Source organism: Salvelinus fontinalis, chromosome 11, assembly GCF_029448725.1.
Source record: "Salvelinus fontinalis isolate EN_2023a chromosome 11, ASM2944872v1, whole genome shotgun sequence".
NCBI classification, from domain to species: domain Eukaryota; kingdom Metazoa; phylum Chordata; class Actinopteri; order Salmoniformes; family Salmonidae; genus Salvelinus; species Salvelinus fontinalis.
Genome location: NC_074675.1, coordinates 57,132,267 through 57,149,630, shown reverse-complemented (window position 1 = coordinate 57,149,630; position 17,364 = coordinate 57,132,267). Strand labels below are relative to the sequence as shown.

The window sequence follows — 17,364 nt, the reverse complement described above, 5'->3', positions numbered from 1 at the left end:
TCCATGGTCGGGTGTAGAGACCTTCCTGCCATGGTCCATCGTCGGGTGTAGAGACCTTCCTGCCATGGTCCATGGTCGGGTGTAGAGACCTTCCTGCCATGGTCCATGGTCGGGTGTAGAGACCTTCCTGCCATGGTCCATGGTCGGGTGTAGAGACCTTCCTGCCATGGTCCATGGTCGGGTGTAGAGACCTTCCTGCTGTGGTCCATGGTCGGGTGTAGAGACCTTCCTGCCATGGTCCATGGTCGGGTGTAGAGACCTTCCTGCCGTGGTCCATGGTCATGTGTAGAGACCTTCCTCAAATCAAATCAAATTTGCGCCGAAAACAACAGGTTACTGTGAAAACATGCCAACCCCCCAATGATACGACGTATCACCCTAACCCTAAACATGCCAACCCCCCAGGTAAATGACCCATCACCCTAATCCTAAAACATGCCAACCCCCCAATCATATGAAGTATCACCCTAATCCTAAAACATGCCAACCCCCCAATCATATGACGTATCACCGTAACCCTAAACATGCCAACCCCTCAGGAAAATGACCCATCACGTTAGAAATGCACGTTAGTGAGCATATCTCCTTTGCCAAGATAATCCATCCACCTGACAGGTGTGGCATATCAAGGATATTATTAAATAGCATGGTCATTACACAGGTGCACCTTGTGCTGGGGAAAATAAAAAGACACTAAAATGTGAATTTTTGTCACACAACACAATGCCACAGATGTCTCTAGTTTTGAGGGAGCTTGCAATTGGCATACTGATTATTCCCGCTAGAGGATGTTCCATGTGATTGTTCCCACTAGAGGATGTTCCATGTTATTGTTCCCGCTAGAGGATGTTCCATGTGATTGTTCCCACTAGAGGATGTTCCATGTTATTGTTCCCACTAGAGGATGTTCCCTGTTATTGTTCCCACTAGAGGATGTTCCATGTGATTGTTCCCGCTAGAGGATGTTCCATGTGATTGTTCCCATTAGAGGATGTTCCATGTGATTGTTCCCACTAGAGGATGTTCCATGTGATTGTTCCCACTAGAGGATGTTCCATGTGATTGTTCCCACTAGAGGATGTTCCATGTGATTGTTCCCACTAGAGGATGTTCCATGTGATTGTTCCCACTAGAGGATGTTCCATGTTATTGTTCCCACTAGAGGATGTTCCATGTGATTGTTCCCACTAGAGGATGTTCCATGTGATTGTTCCCACTAGAGGATGTTCTATGTTATTGTTCCCACTAGAGTTTGTTCCATGTGATTGTTCCCACTAGAGGATGTTCCATGTGATTGTTCCCACTAGAGGATGTTCCATGTGATTGTTCCCACTAGAGGATGTTCCATGTGATTGTTCCCACTAGAGGATGTTCCATGTGATTGTTCCCACTAGAGGATGTTCCATGTGATTGTTCCCACTACAGGATGTTCCATGTGATTGTTCCCACTAGAGGATGTTCCATGTTATTGTTCCCACTAGAGGATGTTCCATGTGATTGTTCCCACTAGAGGAAGTTCCATGTGATTGTTCCCACTAGAGGATGTTCCATGTGATTGTTCCCACTAGAGGATGTTCCATGTGATTGTTCCCACTAGAGGATGTTCAATGTGATTGTTCCCACTAGAGGATGTTCCATGTGATTGTTCCCACTAGAGGATGTTCCATGTGATTGTTCCCACTAGAGGATGTTCCATGTGATTGTTTCCACTAGAGGATGTTCCATGTGATTGTTCCCACTAGAGGATGTTCCATGTTATTGTTCCCACTAGAGGATGTTCCATGTGATTGTTCCCACTAGAGGATGTTCCATGTGATAGTTCCCACTAGAGGATGTTCCATGTGATTGTTCCCACTAGAGGATGTTCCATGTGATTGTTCCCACTAGAGGATGTTCCATGTGATTGTTACCACTAGAGGATGTTCCATGTGATTGTTCCCACTAGAGGATGTTCCATGTGATTGTTCCCACTAGAGGATGTTCCATGTGATTGTTCCCACTAGAGGATGTTCCATGTGATTGTTCCCACTAGAGGATGTTCCATGTGATTGTTCCCACTAGAGGATGTTCCATGTGATTGTTCCCACTAGAGGATGTTCCATGTGATTGTTCCCACTAGAGGATGTTCCATGTGATTGTTCCCACTAGAGGATCTGTGTGGGTGGATGTTAACATGTGCCTCTGTGTATTTTTATGACAGGGAGGTGTGTGATATTGAGCGGTTCCTGACAGCCACAGCAGAGAGAGAGGCGGAGGCTAAGCTGCAGCTGCAGGTCTTTATAGAGGCTCTGCTGGAACGGGCGGACCGGGCAGAGAGAAAACTGCAGCTACTGGTGGCTACAGACAGACACACCCACAACGATGACAGACACATTCACAATGATGACAGACACACCCACAACCATGACAGACACACCAACAACGATGACAGACACACCCACAACGATGACAGACACACCCACAATGATGACAGACACACCCACAACAATGACAGACACACCCACAACGATGACAGACACACCCACAATGGGACCAACGGCCACAGGACCAATGGACACATTCACAGCGTGAGTGAAGACGACATCATCACAGGGTCAAAGTTAATTGGCTACAGGGTGAGAAGGAACAATTGATCTGATCATTGATTGGCTGAGAAGTCCACATGACCAGTTACCCAGGTCTTGGGGTGATGGCTGGACATTTTGTAGTAATGTTCTCTGTCTTTTGCTTTCTCCCTCCCTCTCTCTCCCCCTTCTCCCTCTCTCTCTCTCTCTCTCTCTCTCTCTCTCTCTCTCTCTCTCTCTCTCTCTCTCTCCCTCTCTCTCCCCCTTCTCCCTCTCTCTCTCTCTCTCTCACACTGTCTTTCTCTCTCCCTCTCTCTCCCCCTTCTATCTCTCTCTTTCTGTCTCTCTTTATCTCTCCCTCTCTCTCCCCCTTCTATCTCGCTCTCTCTCTCTGTCTCTCTTTATCTCTCCCTCTCTCTCCCCCTTCTCTCTCTCTCTCTATGTCTCTCTTTCTCTCTCCCTCTCTCTCCCCCTTCTATCTCTTTCTCTCTCCTCTCTCCCTCTCTTTCTCTGTCTCTCACAGAGAAGCTACAGTGTATCTGGGTCGAACAGACTAGGAGACCAGATCTATCACAACAACTATGGGTAGGTACACCTCATTACCCTAATTTATCTGTTTTAATCCTGGATCCTAATCTATCTGTGTTAATCCTGGATCCTAATCTATCTGTTTTAATCCTGGATCCTAATTCATCTGTTTTAATCCTGGATCCTAATCTATCTGTTTTAATCCTGGATCCTAATCTATCTGTTTTAATCCTGGATCCTAATGTATCGGTTTTAATCCTGGATCCTAATCTATCTGTGTTAATCCTGGATCCTAATCTATCTGTGTTAATCCTGGATCCTAATCTATCTGTGTTGATCCTGGATCCTAATCTATCTGTTTTAATCCTAATCTATCTGTGTTAATCCTGGATCCTAATCTATCTGTGTTAATCCTGGATCCTAATCTATCTGTGTTGATCCTGGATCCTAATCTATCTGTGTTGATCCTGGATCCCAATCTATCTGTTTTAATCCTGGATCCTAATCTATCTGTTTTAATCCTAATCTATCTGTGTTAATCCTGGATCCTAATCTATCTGTGTTAATCCTGGATCCTAATCTATCTGTGTTGATCCTGGATCCTAATCTATCTGTGTTGATCCTGGATCCTAATCTATCTGTTTTAATCCTGGATCCTAATGTATCTGTTTTAATCCTGGATCCTAATCTATCTGTTTTAAGCCTGGATCCTAATCTATCTGTGTTGATCCTGGATCCTAATGTATCTGTTTTGATCCTGGATCCTAATCTATCTGTTTTAATCCTGGATCCTAATCTATCTGTTTTAATCCTGGATCCTAATCTATCTATGTTGATCCTGGATCCTAATGTATCTGTTTTAATCCTGGATCCTAATCTATCTGTGTTGATCCTATTTTGCAAATCGAGACAATTTAATTTAATTTGTTGATGGATTGTTTATTCAGGATCAACAATATAATGCTGATATAGTGGATATCAGTCTTTGTGGAATCAGGACATGTATCTGTCTCCCTTTCTCTCTCTAGAGCCCCCGCTGGTCGTATGCGGACGCTGTCCCTGGGCTCTGGGGGGTGGGACAGTGACTCGGTGGGGGGCTGGGCCACACCTCTGGAAGCCCATTACTACCACGTTCCCTGCTCTACTCGAGAGGCAGGAGAGAGGAGGGAGAAGGGGTACAGGCGAACCCCAGAGGGGAGGGGAGGGTGGGGGCGGACCAGGTGGAGGGCGCCCCCAAGCACAGAGGAAGAGGAGGAAGAGGATGACGAAGAGGAGGACACATGGTCAGAGGCCTGGAGCACACCTGAGACTCAGAGACACGCCCACATCAGGCTGGAACACTCACCTGGCTCAGGTACAGTAATAACTTTTAAAAGTACCAGGCTGGAACACTCACCTGGCTTGGGTAATAACCTTTAACCTTACCAGGCTGGAACACTCACCTGGCTCAGGGAATAACCTTTAACCTTACCAGGCTGGAACACTCACCTGGCTCAGGGAATAACCTTTAACCTTACCAGGCTGGAAAACACTCACCTGGCTCAGGTGATAAATAACCTTTAACCTTACCAGGCTGGAAAACTTACTTGGCTCAGGGAATAACCTTTAACCTTACCAGGCTGGAACACTTACTTGGCTCAGGGAATAACCTTTAACCTTACCAGGCTGGAAAACACTCACCTGGCTCAGGTAATAAATAACCTTTAACCTTACCAGGCTGGAACACTTACTTGGCTCAGGGAATAACCTTTAACCTTACCAGGCTGGAACACTTACTTGGCTCAGGGAATAACCTTTAGCCTAACCAGTCTGGAACACACACCTGGCTATGTACTGTAACTCTACCTGATGCAGATCAGTCTCCACATAACCCTGTCTAGACAACTCCAGTCTCCTCATAACTCTGTCAAGACAACTCCAGTCTCCTCATAACTCTGTCTAGACAACTCCAGTCTCCACATAACTCTGTCTAGACAACTCCAGTCTCCACACAACTCTGTCTAGACAACTCTAGTCTCATCATAACTCTGTCTAGACAACTCCAGTCTCCACATAACTCTGTCTAGACAACTCCAGTCTCCACATAACTCTGTCTAGACAACTCCAGTCTCCACATAACTCCAGTCTCCTCATAACTCCAGTCTCCACATAACTCTGTCTAGACAACTCCAGTCTCCACATAACTCTGTCTAGACAACTCCAGTCTCCACATAACTCTGTCTAGACAACTCTAGTCTCATCATAACTCTGTCTAGACAACTCTAGTCTCCACATAACTCTGTCTAGACAACTCCAGTCTCCACATAACTCTGTCTAGACAACTCCAGTCTCCACATAACTCTGTCTAGACAACTCCAGTCTCCACATAACTCCAGTCTCCTCATAACTCCAGTCTCCACATAACTCTGTCTAGACAACTCCAGTCTCCTCATAACTCTGTCTAGACAACTCCAGTCTCCACATAACTCTGTCTAGACAACTCCAGTCTCCACATAACTCTGTCTAGACAACTCCAGTCTCCACATAACTCTGTCTAGACAACTCCAGTCTCCACATAACTCTGTCTAGACAACTCCAGCCTTGTCTATGTCTTTGTGTGTACTGTGTCTAATTCTTCCTGACGTTTCTCTCCAGGTGTGTCGTCCATACGATCCAGCCCCTGTCACCGTGGTTACATAGCATTGGGGGCGGGGACTCTGAGACTGAGGGCGGGGTTATTCTGTGTGTTTCCTTATTTGGACGTGCGGACGTTGCTGCTCGCCGCTGAGGTGTGCTCTGATTGGAGGTTCGTGGCACGACATCCAGCCGTCTGGACACGGGTACGACTGGAGAACGCCAGAGTCTCCGCTAAGGTAACGCTCCTTCGTCATCATCATCATCATCATCATCATCATCATCATCATCATCATCATCATCATTATTGATGATGTCATTGATATAATTGCAGTGAAGTTGCGGTCATGTTTTGGTTTTTTTCAGTTCTGTTTTAGTTCATGGTTGTTTTATGGTTGTGTTGTGCTTGTGGTTAGTGTATGGTAATGTTATGTTGTTTTATGGTTGTGTTGTGGTTGTGGTTAGTGTATGGTAATGTTATGTTGTTTGATGGTTGTGTTGTGCTTGTGGTTAATGTATGGTAATGTTATGTTGTTTGATGGTTGTGGTGTGGTTGTGGTTAGTGTATGGTAATGTTATGTTGTTTGATGGTTGTGTTGTGGTTGTGTTATGATTGTGTTGTGGTTGTGGTTAGTGTAAGGTAATGTTATGTTGTTTTATGGTTGTGTTGTGGTTGTGTTCCTGGTGACCACGTCTCAATGGTGTACTCATAACAAAAAAGTCTGAAATCACAAATGCTCATATTCCTGCCATCTTTCTGAGCGATACAAAATTAATCTGTACAGGCGCAGTCTGGTTGAAAGGCCCTGTGTGTGTGTTAAAGACCCTCACCTGTTGTGGTTGTGTTATGGTTGAGCCAGGGTTGTGTTATGGTTGTGGTTTTGTTATGGTTTCTCCATGGTTGTGTTATGGTTGTGGTTGTGTTATGGTTTCTCCATGGTTGTGTTATGGTTGTGGTTGTATTATGGTTTCTCCATGGTTGTGTTATGGTTGTGGTTGTGTTATGGTTTCGCCATGGTTGTGTTATGGTTTCTCCATGGTTGTGTTATGGTTGTGGTTGTGTTATGGTTTCTCCATGGTTGTGTTATGGTTTCTCCATGGTTGTATTATGGTTGTGGTTGTGTTATGGTTTCTCCATGTTTGTGTTGTGGTTGTGTTAGGGTTTCTCCATGGTTGTGTTATGGTTTCTGCATGGTTGTGTTATGGTTTCTCCATGTTTGTGTTATGGTTTCTCCATGGTTGTGTTATGGTTGTGGTTGTGTTATGGTTTCTGCATGGTTGTGTTATGGTTTCTCCATGGTTGTGTTATGGTTGTGGTTGTGTTATGGTTTCTCCATGGTTGTGTTATGGTTTCTGCATGGTTGTGTTATGGTTTCTCCATGTTTGTGTTATGGTTGTGTTATGGTTTCTCCATGGTTGTGTTATGGTTTCTCCATGGTTGTGTTATGGTTTCTCCATGGCTGTGTTTCAGTTCCTAGTGACCATGTCCCAGTGGTGTATTCAGACCCATTCCCTGGTGCTCCAGAACCTCAAACCACGACTGCGGCACCGAGATGAACGCAGAGAGGACTACGACAAGACCACACGGTAACCATACACTACCGGACCACACAGTAAACATACTGGACCACACAGTAAACATACTGGACCACACAGTAAACATACTGGACCACACAGTAAACATACTGGACCACATAGTAAACATACTGGACCACACAGTAAACATCCTGGACCACACAGTAAACATACTGGACCAACAGTAAACATACTGGACCACACAGTAAACATACTGGACCACACAGTAAACATACTGGACCACACAGTAAACATCCTGGACCACACAGTAAACATCCTGGACCACACAGTAAACATACTGGACCACACAGTAAACATACTGGACCACACAGTAAACATACTGGACCACAGAGTAAACATCCTGGACCAAACAGTAAACATACTGGACCACACAGTAAACATACTGGACCACAGAGTAAACATACTGGACCACACAGTAAACATCCTGGACCACACAGTAAACATCCTGGAACACACAGTAAACATCCTGTAAACATACTGGACCACACAGTAAACATCCTGTAAACATACTGGACCATACAGTAAACATCCTGGACCACAGAGTAAACATACTGGACCATACAGTAAACATACTGGACCACACAGTAAACATCCTGGACCACACAGTAAACATCCTGGACCACACAGTAAACATACTGGACCAAACAGTAAACATACTGGACCACAGAGTAAACATCCTGGAACACACAGTAAACATCCTGTAAACATACTGGACCACACAGTAAACATCCTGTAAACATACTGGACCACACAGTAAACATCCTGTAAACATACTGGACCACACAGTAAACATACTGGACCACAGAGTAAACATCCTGTAAACATACTGGACCACACAGTAAACATCCTGTAAACATACTGGACCACACAGTAAACATCCTGTAAACATACTGGACCAAACAGTAAACATACTGGACCACAGAGTAAACATACTGGACCACACAGTAAACATCCTGGACAACACAGTAAACATCCTGGACCACACAGTAAACATACTGGACCCCACAGTAAACATACTGGACCACACAGTACACATACTGGACCACACAGTAAACATACTGGACCACACGGTAAACATCCTGTAAACATCCTGGACCACACAGTAAACATCCTGGACCATACAGTAAACATACTGGACCCCACAGTAAACATACTGGACCACACAGTAAACATCCTGGACCACACAGTAAACATACTGGACCACACAGTAAACATCCTGGACCACACAGTAAACATACTGGACCACACAGTAAACATCCTGGACCACACAGTAAACATACTGGAACACACAGTAAACATACTGGACCACACAGTAAACATCCTGGACCACACAGTAAACATACTGGACCACACAGTAAACATACTGGACCATACAGTAAACATACTGGACCACACAGTAAACATCCTGGACCACACAGTAAACATCCTGGAACACACAGTAAACATCCTGTAAACATACTGGACCACACAGTAAACATCCTGTAAACATACTGGACCATACAGTAAACATCCTGGACCACAGAGTAAACATACTGGACCATACAGTAAACATACTGGACCACACAGTAAACATCCTGGACCACACAGTAAACATCCTGGACCACACAGTAAACATACTGGACCAAACAGTAAACATACTGGACCACACAGTAAACATCCTGGAACACATAGTAAACATCCTGTAAACATACTGGACCACACAGTAAACATCCTGTAAACATACTGGACCACACAGTAAACATCCTGTAAACATACTGGACCACACAGTAAACATACTGGACCACAGAGTAAACATCCTGTAAACATACTGGACCACACAGTAAACATCCTGTAAACATACTGGACCACAGAGTAAACATCCTGTAAACATACTGGACCACACAGTAAACATCCTGTAAACATACTGGACCACACAGTAAACATCCTGTAAACATACTGGACCAAACAGTAAACATACTGGACCACAGAGTAAACATACTGGACCACACAGTAAACATCCTGGACCACACAGTAAACATCCTGGACCACACAGTAAACATACTGGACCCCACAGTAAACATACTGGACCACACAGTACACATACTGGACCACACAGTAAACATACTGGACCACACGGTAAACATCCTGTAAACATCCTGGACCACACAGTAAACATCCTGGACTATACAGTAAACATACTGGACCCCACAGTAAACATACTGGACCACACAGTAAACATCCTGGACCACACAGTAAACATACTGGACCACACAGTAAACATCCTGGACCACACAGTAAACATACTGGACCACACAGTAAACATCCTGGACCACACAGTAAACATACTGGAACACACAGTAAACATACTGGACCACACAGTAAACATCCTGGACCACACAGTAAACATACTGGACCACACAGTAAACATACTGGACCATACAGTAAACATACTGGACCACACAGTAAACATCCTGGACCACACAGTAAACATCCTGGAACACACAGTAAACATCCTGTAAACATACTGGACCACACAGTAAACATCCTGTAAACATACTGGACCATACAGTAAACATCCTGGACCACAGAGTAAACATACTGGACCATACAGTAAACATACTGGACCACACAGTAAACATCCTGGACCACACAGTAAACATCCTGGACCACACAGTAAACATACTGGACCAAACAGTAAACATACTGGACCACACAGTAAACATCCTGGAACACACAGTAAACATCCTGTAAACATACTGGACCACACAGTAAACATCCTGTAAACATACTGGACCACACAGTAAACATCCTGTAAACATACTGGACCACACAGTAAACATACTGGACCACAGAGTAAACATCCTGTAAACATACTGGACCACACAGTAAACATCCTGTAAACATACTGGACCACACAGTAAACATCCTGTAAACATACTGGACCAAACAGTAAACATACTGGACCACAGAGTAAACATACTGGACCACACAGTAAACATCCTGGACCACACAGTAAACATCCTGGACCACACAGTAAACATACTGGACCCCACAGTAAACATACTGGACCACACAGTACACATACTGGACCACACAGTAAACATACTGGACCACACGGTAAACATCCTGTAAACATCCTGGACCACACAGTAAACATCCTGGACCATACAGTAAACATACTGGACCCCACAGTAAACATACTGGACCACACAGTAAACATCCTGGACCACACAGTAAACATACTGGACCACACAGTAAACATCCTGGACCACACAGTAAACATACTGGACCACACAGTAAACATCCTGGACCACACAGTAAACATACTGGAACACACAGTAAACATACTGGACCACACAGTAAACATCCTGGACCACACAGTAAACATACTGGACCACACAGTAAACATACTGGACCATACAGTAAACATCCTGGACCACACAGTAAACATCCTGGACCACACAGTAAACATCCTGGACCACACAGTAAACATACTGGACCCCACAGTAAACATCCTGGACCACACAGTAAACATACTGGACCACACAGTAAACATACTGGACCACACAGTAAACATACTGGACCACACAGTAAACATCCTGGACCACACAGTAAACATACTGGACCACACAGTAAACATACTGGACCACACAGTAAACATACTGGACCACACAGTAAACATCCTGGACCAAACAGTAAACATACTGGACCACACAGTAAACATACTGGACAACACAGTAAACATCCTGGACCACACAGTAAACATCCTGGACCACACAGTAAACATCCTGGAACACACAGTAAACATCCTGTAAACATACTGGACCATACAGTAAACATCCTGTACCACAGAGTAAACATACTGGACCACACAGTAAACATACTGGACCACACAGTAAACATCCTGGACCACACAGTAAACATCCTGGACCACACAGTAAACATACTGGACCAAACAGTAAACATCCTGGACCACACAGTAAACATCCTGGACCACACAGTAAACATCCTGGACCACACAGTAAACATACTGGACCCCACAGTAAACATACTGGACCACACAGTAAACATACTGGACCACACAGTAAACATACTGGACCACACGGTAAACATCCTGTAAACATCCTGGACCACACAGTAAACATCCTGGACCATACAGTAAAAATACTGGACCCCACAGTAAACATACTGGACCACACAGTAAACATCCTGGACCACACAGTAAACATACTGGACCACACAGTAAACATCCTGGACCACACAGTAAACATACTGGACCACACAGTAAACATCCTGGACCACACAGTAAACATACTGGACCACACAGTAAACATACTGGACCACACAGTAAACATCCTGGACCACACAGTAAACATACTGGACCACACAGTAAACATACTGGACCATACAGTAAACATCCTGGACCACACAGTAAACATCCTGGACCACACAGTAAACATCCTGGACCACACAGTAAACATACTGGACCCTACAGTAAACATCCTGGACCACACAGTAAACATACTGGACCACACAGTAAACATACTGGACCACACAGTAAACATCCAGGACCACACAGTAAACATACTGGACCACACAGTAAACATAGTGGACCACACAGTAAACATACTGGACCACACAGTAAACATAGTGGACCACACAGTAATCATCCTGGACCACACAGTAAACATCCAGGACCACACAGTAAACATACTGGACCACACAGTAAACATAGTGGACCACACAGTAAACATATTGGACCACACAGTAAACATAGTGGACCACACAGTAATCATCCTAGACCACACAGTAAACATACTGGACCACACAGTAAACATACTGGAACACACAGTAAACATCCTGTAAACATACTGGACCACACAGTAAACATCCTGGACCACACAGTAATCATCCTGGACCACACAGTAAACATACTGGACCACACAGTAAACATACTGGAACACACAGTAAACATCCTGTAAACATACTGGACCATACAGTAAACATCCTGGACCACAGAGTAAACATACTGGACCACACAGTAAACATCCTGGACCACACAGTAAACATCCTGGACCACACAGTAAACATACTGGACCACACAGTAAACATCCTGGACCACACAGTAAACATACTGGACCACACAGTAAACATCCTGGACCACACAGTAAACATACTGGACCACACAGTAAACATACTGGACCACACAGTAAACATCCTGGACCACACAGTAAACATACTGGACCACACAGTAAACATACTGGACCATACAGTAAACATCCTGGACCACACAGTAAACATCCTGGACCACACAGTAAACATCCTGGACCACACAGTAAACATACTGGACCCTACAGTAAACATCCTGGACCACACACAGTAAACATACTGGACCACACAGTAAACATACTGGACCACACAGTAAACATCCAGGACCACACAGTAAACATCCTGGAACACACAGTAAACATCCTGTAAACATACTGGACCATACAGTAAACATCCTGGACCACAGAGTAAACATACTGGACCATACAGTAAACATACTGGACCACACAGTAAACATCCTGGACCACACAGTAAACATCCTGGACCACACAGTAAACATACTGGACCACACAGTAAACATCCTGGACCACACAGTAAACATACTGGACCCCACAGTAAACATACTGGACCACACAGTACACATACTGGACCACACAGTAAACATACTGGACCACACGGTAAACATCCTGTAAACATCCTGGACCACACAGTAAACATCCTGGACCATACAGTAAACATACTGGACCCCACAGTAAACATACTGGACCACACAGTAAACATCTTGGACCACACAGTAAACATACTGGACCACACAGTAAACATCCTGGACCACACAGTAAACATACTGGACCACACAGTAAACATCCTGGACCACACAGTAAACATACTGGAACACACAGTAAACATACTGGATCACACAGTAAACATCCTGGACCACACAGTAAACATACTGGACCACACAGTAAACATACTGGACCATACAGTAAACATCCTGGACCACACAGTAAACATCCTGGACCACACAGTAAACATCCTGGACCACACAGTAAACATACTGGACCCCACAGTAAACATACTGGACCACACAGTAAACATCCTGGACCACACAGTAAACATACTGGACCACACAGTAAACATACTGGACCACACAGTAAACATACTGGACCACACAGTAAACATCCTGGACCAAACAGTAAACATACTGGACCACACAGTAAACATACTGGACAACACAGTAAACATCCTGGACCACACAGTAAACATCCTGGAACACACAGTAAACATCCTGGAACACACAGTAAACATCCTGTAAACATACTGGACCACACAGTAAACATCCTGTAAACATACTGGACCATACAGTAAACATCCTGGACCACAGAGTAAACATACTGGACCACACAGTAAACATACTGGACCACACAGTAAACATCCTGGACCACACAGTAAACATCCTGGACCACACAGTAAACATACTGGACCAAACAGTAAACATCCTGGACCACACAGTAAACATCCTGGACCACACAGTAAACATCCTGGACCACACAGTAAACATACTGGACCCCACAGTAAACATACTGGACCACACAGTAAACATACTGGACCACACAGTAAACATACTGGACCACACGGTAAACATCCTGTAAACATCCTGGACCACACAGTAAACATCCTGGACCATACAGTAAAAATACTGGACCCCACAGTAAACATACTGGACCACACAGTAAACATCCTGGACCACACAGTAAACATACTGGACCACACAGTAAACATCCTGGACCACACAGTAAACATACTGGACCACACAGTAAACATCCTGGACCACACAGTAAACATACTGGACCACACAGTAAACATACTGGACCACACAGTAAACATCCTGGACCACACAGTAAACATACTGGACCACACAGTAAACATACTGGACCATACAGTAAACATCCTGGACCACACAGTAAACATCCTGGACCACACAGTAAACATCCTGGACCACACAGTAAACATACTGGACCCTACAGTAAACATCCTGGACCACACAGTAAACATACTGGACCACACAGTAAACATACTGGACCACACAGTAAACATCCAGGACCACACAGTAAACATACTGGACCACACAGTAAACATAGTGGACCACACAGTAAACATACTGGACCACACAGTAAACATAGTGGACCACACAGTAAACATACTGGACCACACAGTAATCATCCTGGACCACACAGTAAACATCCAGGACCACACAGTAAACATACTGGACCACACAGTAAACATAGTGGACCACACAGTAAACATCCTGGACCACACAGTAAACATCCTGGACCACACAGTAAACATAGTGGACCACACAGTAATCATCCTGGACCACACAGTAAACATCCAGGACCACACAGTAAACATACTGGACCACACAGTAAACATAGTGGACCACACAGTAAACATACTGGACCACACAGTAAACATAGTGGACCACACAGTAATCATCCTGGACCACACAGTAAACATACTGGACCACACAGTAAACATACTGGAACACACAGTAAACATCCTGTAAACATACTGGACCACACAGTAAACATCCTGTAAACATACTGGACCATACAGTAAACATCCTGGACCACAGAGTAAACATACTGGACCACACAGTAAACATCCTGGACCACACAGTAAACATCCTGGACCACACAGTAAACATACTGGACCACACAGTAAACATCCTGGACCACACAGTAAACATACTGGACCACACAGTAAACATCCTGGACCACACAGTAAACATACTGGACCACACAGTAAACATACTGGACCACACAGTAAACATCCTGGACCACACAGTAAACATACTGGACCACACAGTAAACATACTGGACCATACAGTAAACATCCTGGACCACACAGTAAACATCCTGGACCACACAGTAAACATCCTGGACCACACAGTAAACATACTGGACCCTACAGTAAACATCCTGGACCACACAGTAAACATACTGGACCACACAGTAAACATACTGGACCACACAGTAAACATCCAGGACCACACAGTAAACATACTGGACCACACAGTAAACATAGTGGACCACACAGTAAACATACTGGACCACACAGTAAACATAGTGGACCACACAGTAATCATCCTGGACCACACAGTAAACATCCAGGACCACACAGTAAACATACTGGACCCCACAGTAAACATACTGGACCCCACAGTAAACATACTGGACCACACAGTAAACATACTGGACCACACAGTAAACATACTGGACCACACGGTAAACATCCTGTAAACATCCTGGACCACACAGTAAACATCCTGGACCATACAGTAAACATACTGGACCCCACAGTAAACATACTGGACCACACAGTAAACATCCTGGACCACACAGTAAACATACTGGACCACACAGTAAACAGCCTGGACCACACAGTAAACATACTGGACCACACAGTAAACATCCTGGACCACACAGTAAACATACTGGACCACACAGTAAACATACTGGACCACACAGTAAACATCCTGGACCACACAGTAAACATACTGGACCACACAGTAAACATACTGGACCATACAGTAAACATCCTGGACCACACAGTAAACATCCTGGACCACACAGTAAACATCCTGGACCACACAGTAAACATACTGGACCCCACAGTAAACATCCTGGACCACACAGTAAACATACTGGACCACACAGTAAACATACTGGACCACACAGTAAGCATACTGGACCACACAGTAAACATCCTGGACCACACAGTAAACATACTGGACCACACAGTAAACATACTGGACCACACAGTAAACATACTGGACCACACAGTAAACATCCTGGACCAAACAGTAAACATACTGGACCACACAGTAAACATACTGAACAACACAGTAAACATCCTGGACCACACAGTAAACATCCTGGACCACACAGTAAACATCCTGGACCACACAGTAAACATCCTGTAAACATACTGGACCACACAGTAAACATCCTGTAAACATACTGGACCATACAGTAAACATCCTGGACCACAGAGTAAACATACTGGACCATACAGTAAACATACTGGACCACACAGTAAACATCCTGGACCACACAGTAAACATCCTGGACCACACAGTAAACATACTGGACCAAACAGTAAACATCCTGGACCACACAGTAAACATCCTGGACCACACAGTAAACATCCTGGACCACACAGTAAACATACTGGACCCCACAGTAAACATACTGGACCACACAGTAAACATACTGGACCACACAGTAAACATACTGGACCACACGGTAAACATCCTGTAAACATCCTGGACCACACAGTAAACATCCTGGACCATACAGTAAAAATACTGGACCCCACAGTAAACATACTGGACCACACAGTAAACATCCTGGACCACACAGTAAACATACTGGACCACACAGTAAACATCCTGGACCACACAGTAAACATACTGGACCACACAGTAAACATCCTGGACCACACAGTAAACATACTGGACCACACAGTAAACATACTGGACCACACAGTAAACATCCTGGACCACACAGTAAACATACTGGACCACACAGTAAACATACTGGACCATACAGTAAACATCCTGGACCACACAGTAAACATCCTGGACCACACAGTAAACATCCTGGACCACACAGTAAACATACTGGACCCTACAGTAAACATCCTGGACCACACAGTAAACATACTGGACCACACAGTAAACATACTGGACCACACAGTAAACATCCAGGACCACACAGTAAACATACTGGACCACACAGTAAACATAGTGGACCACACAGTAAACATACTGGACCACACAGTAAACATAGTGGACCACACAGTAATCATCCTGGACCACACAGTAAACATCCAGGACCACACAGTAAACATACTGGACCACACAGTAAACATAGTGGACCACACAGTAAACATACTGGACCACACAGTAAACATAGTGGACCACACAGTAATCATCCTGGACCACACAGTAAACATACTGGACCACACAGTAAAC

The 17,364-nt window shown here is 44.5% G+C and overlaps 1 protein-coding gene across 5 annotated transcripts in view; it reads left to right on the top strand.

Moving 5' to 3' along the window:
* The window catches only part of LOC129865995 (F-box only protein 41-like), a 63,961-nt gene that overhangs the window by 20,180 nt on the left and 26,417 nt on the right, over positions 1-17,364 (top strand). For 4 of the 5 annotated variants that reach the window (XM_055939124.1, XM_055939126.1, XM_055939125.1 and 1 more), the window contains 5 exons: positions 2,201-2,615; positions 3,088-3,149; positions 4,121-4,446; positions 5,727-5,944; positions 7,177-7,292. In XM_055939124.1, coding sequence (XP_055795099.1) covers positions 2,201-2,615; positions 3,088-3,149; positions 4,121-4,446; positions 5,727-5,944; positions 7,177-7,292 — 1,137 coding nt within the window. The remainder of the gene's footprint in view (positions 1-2,200; positions 2,616-3,087; positions 3,150-4,120; positions 4,447-5,726; positions 5,945-7,176; positions 7,293-17,364) is intronic. The other variant, XM_055939127.1, reaches the window with a different exon arrangement.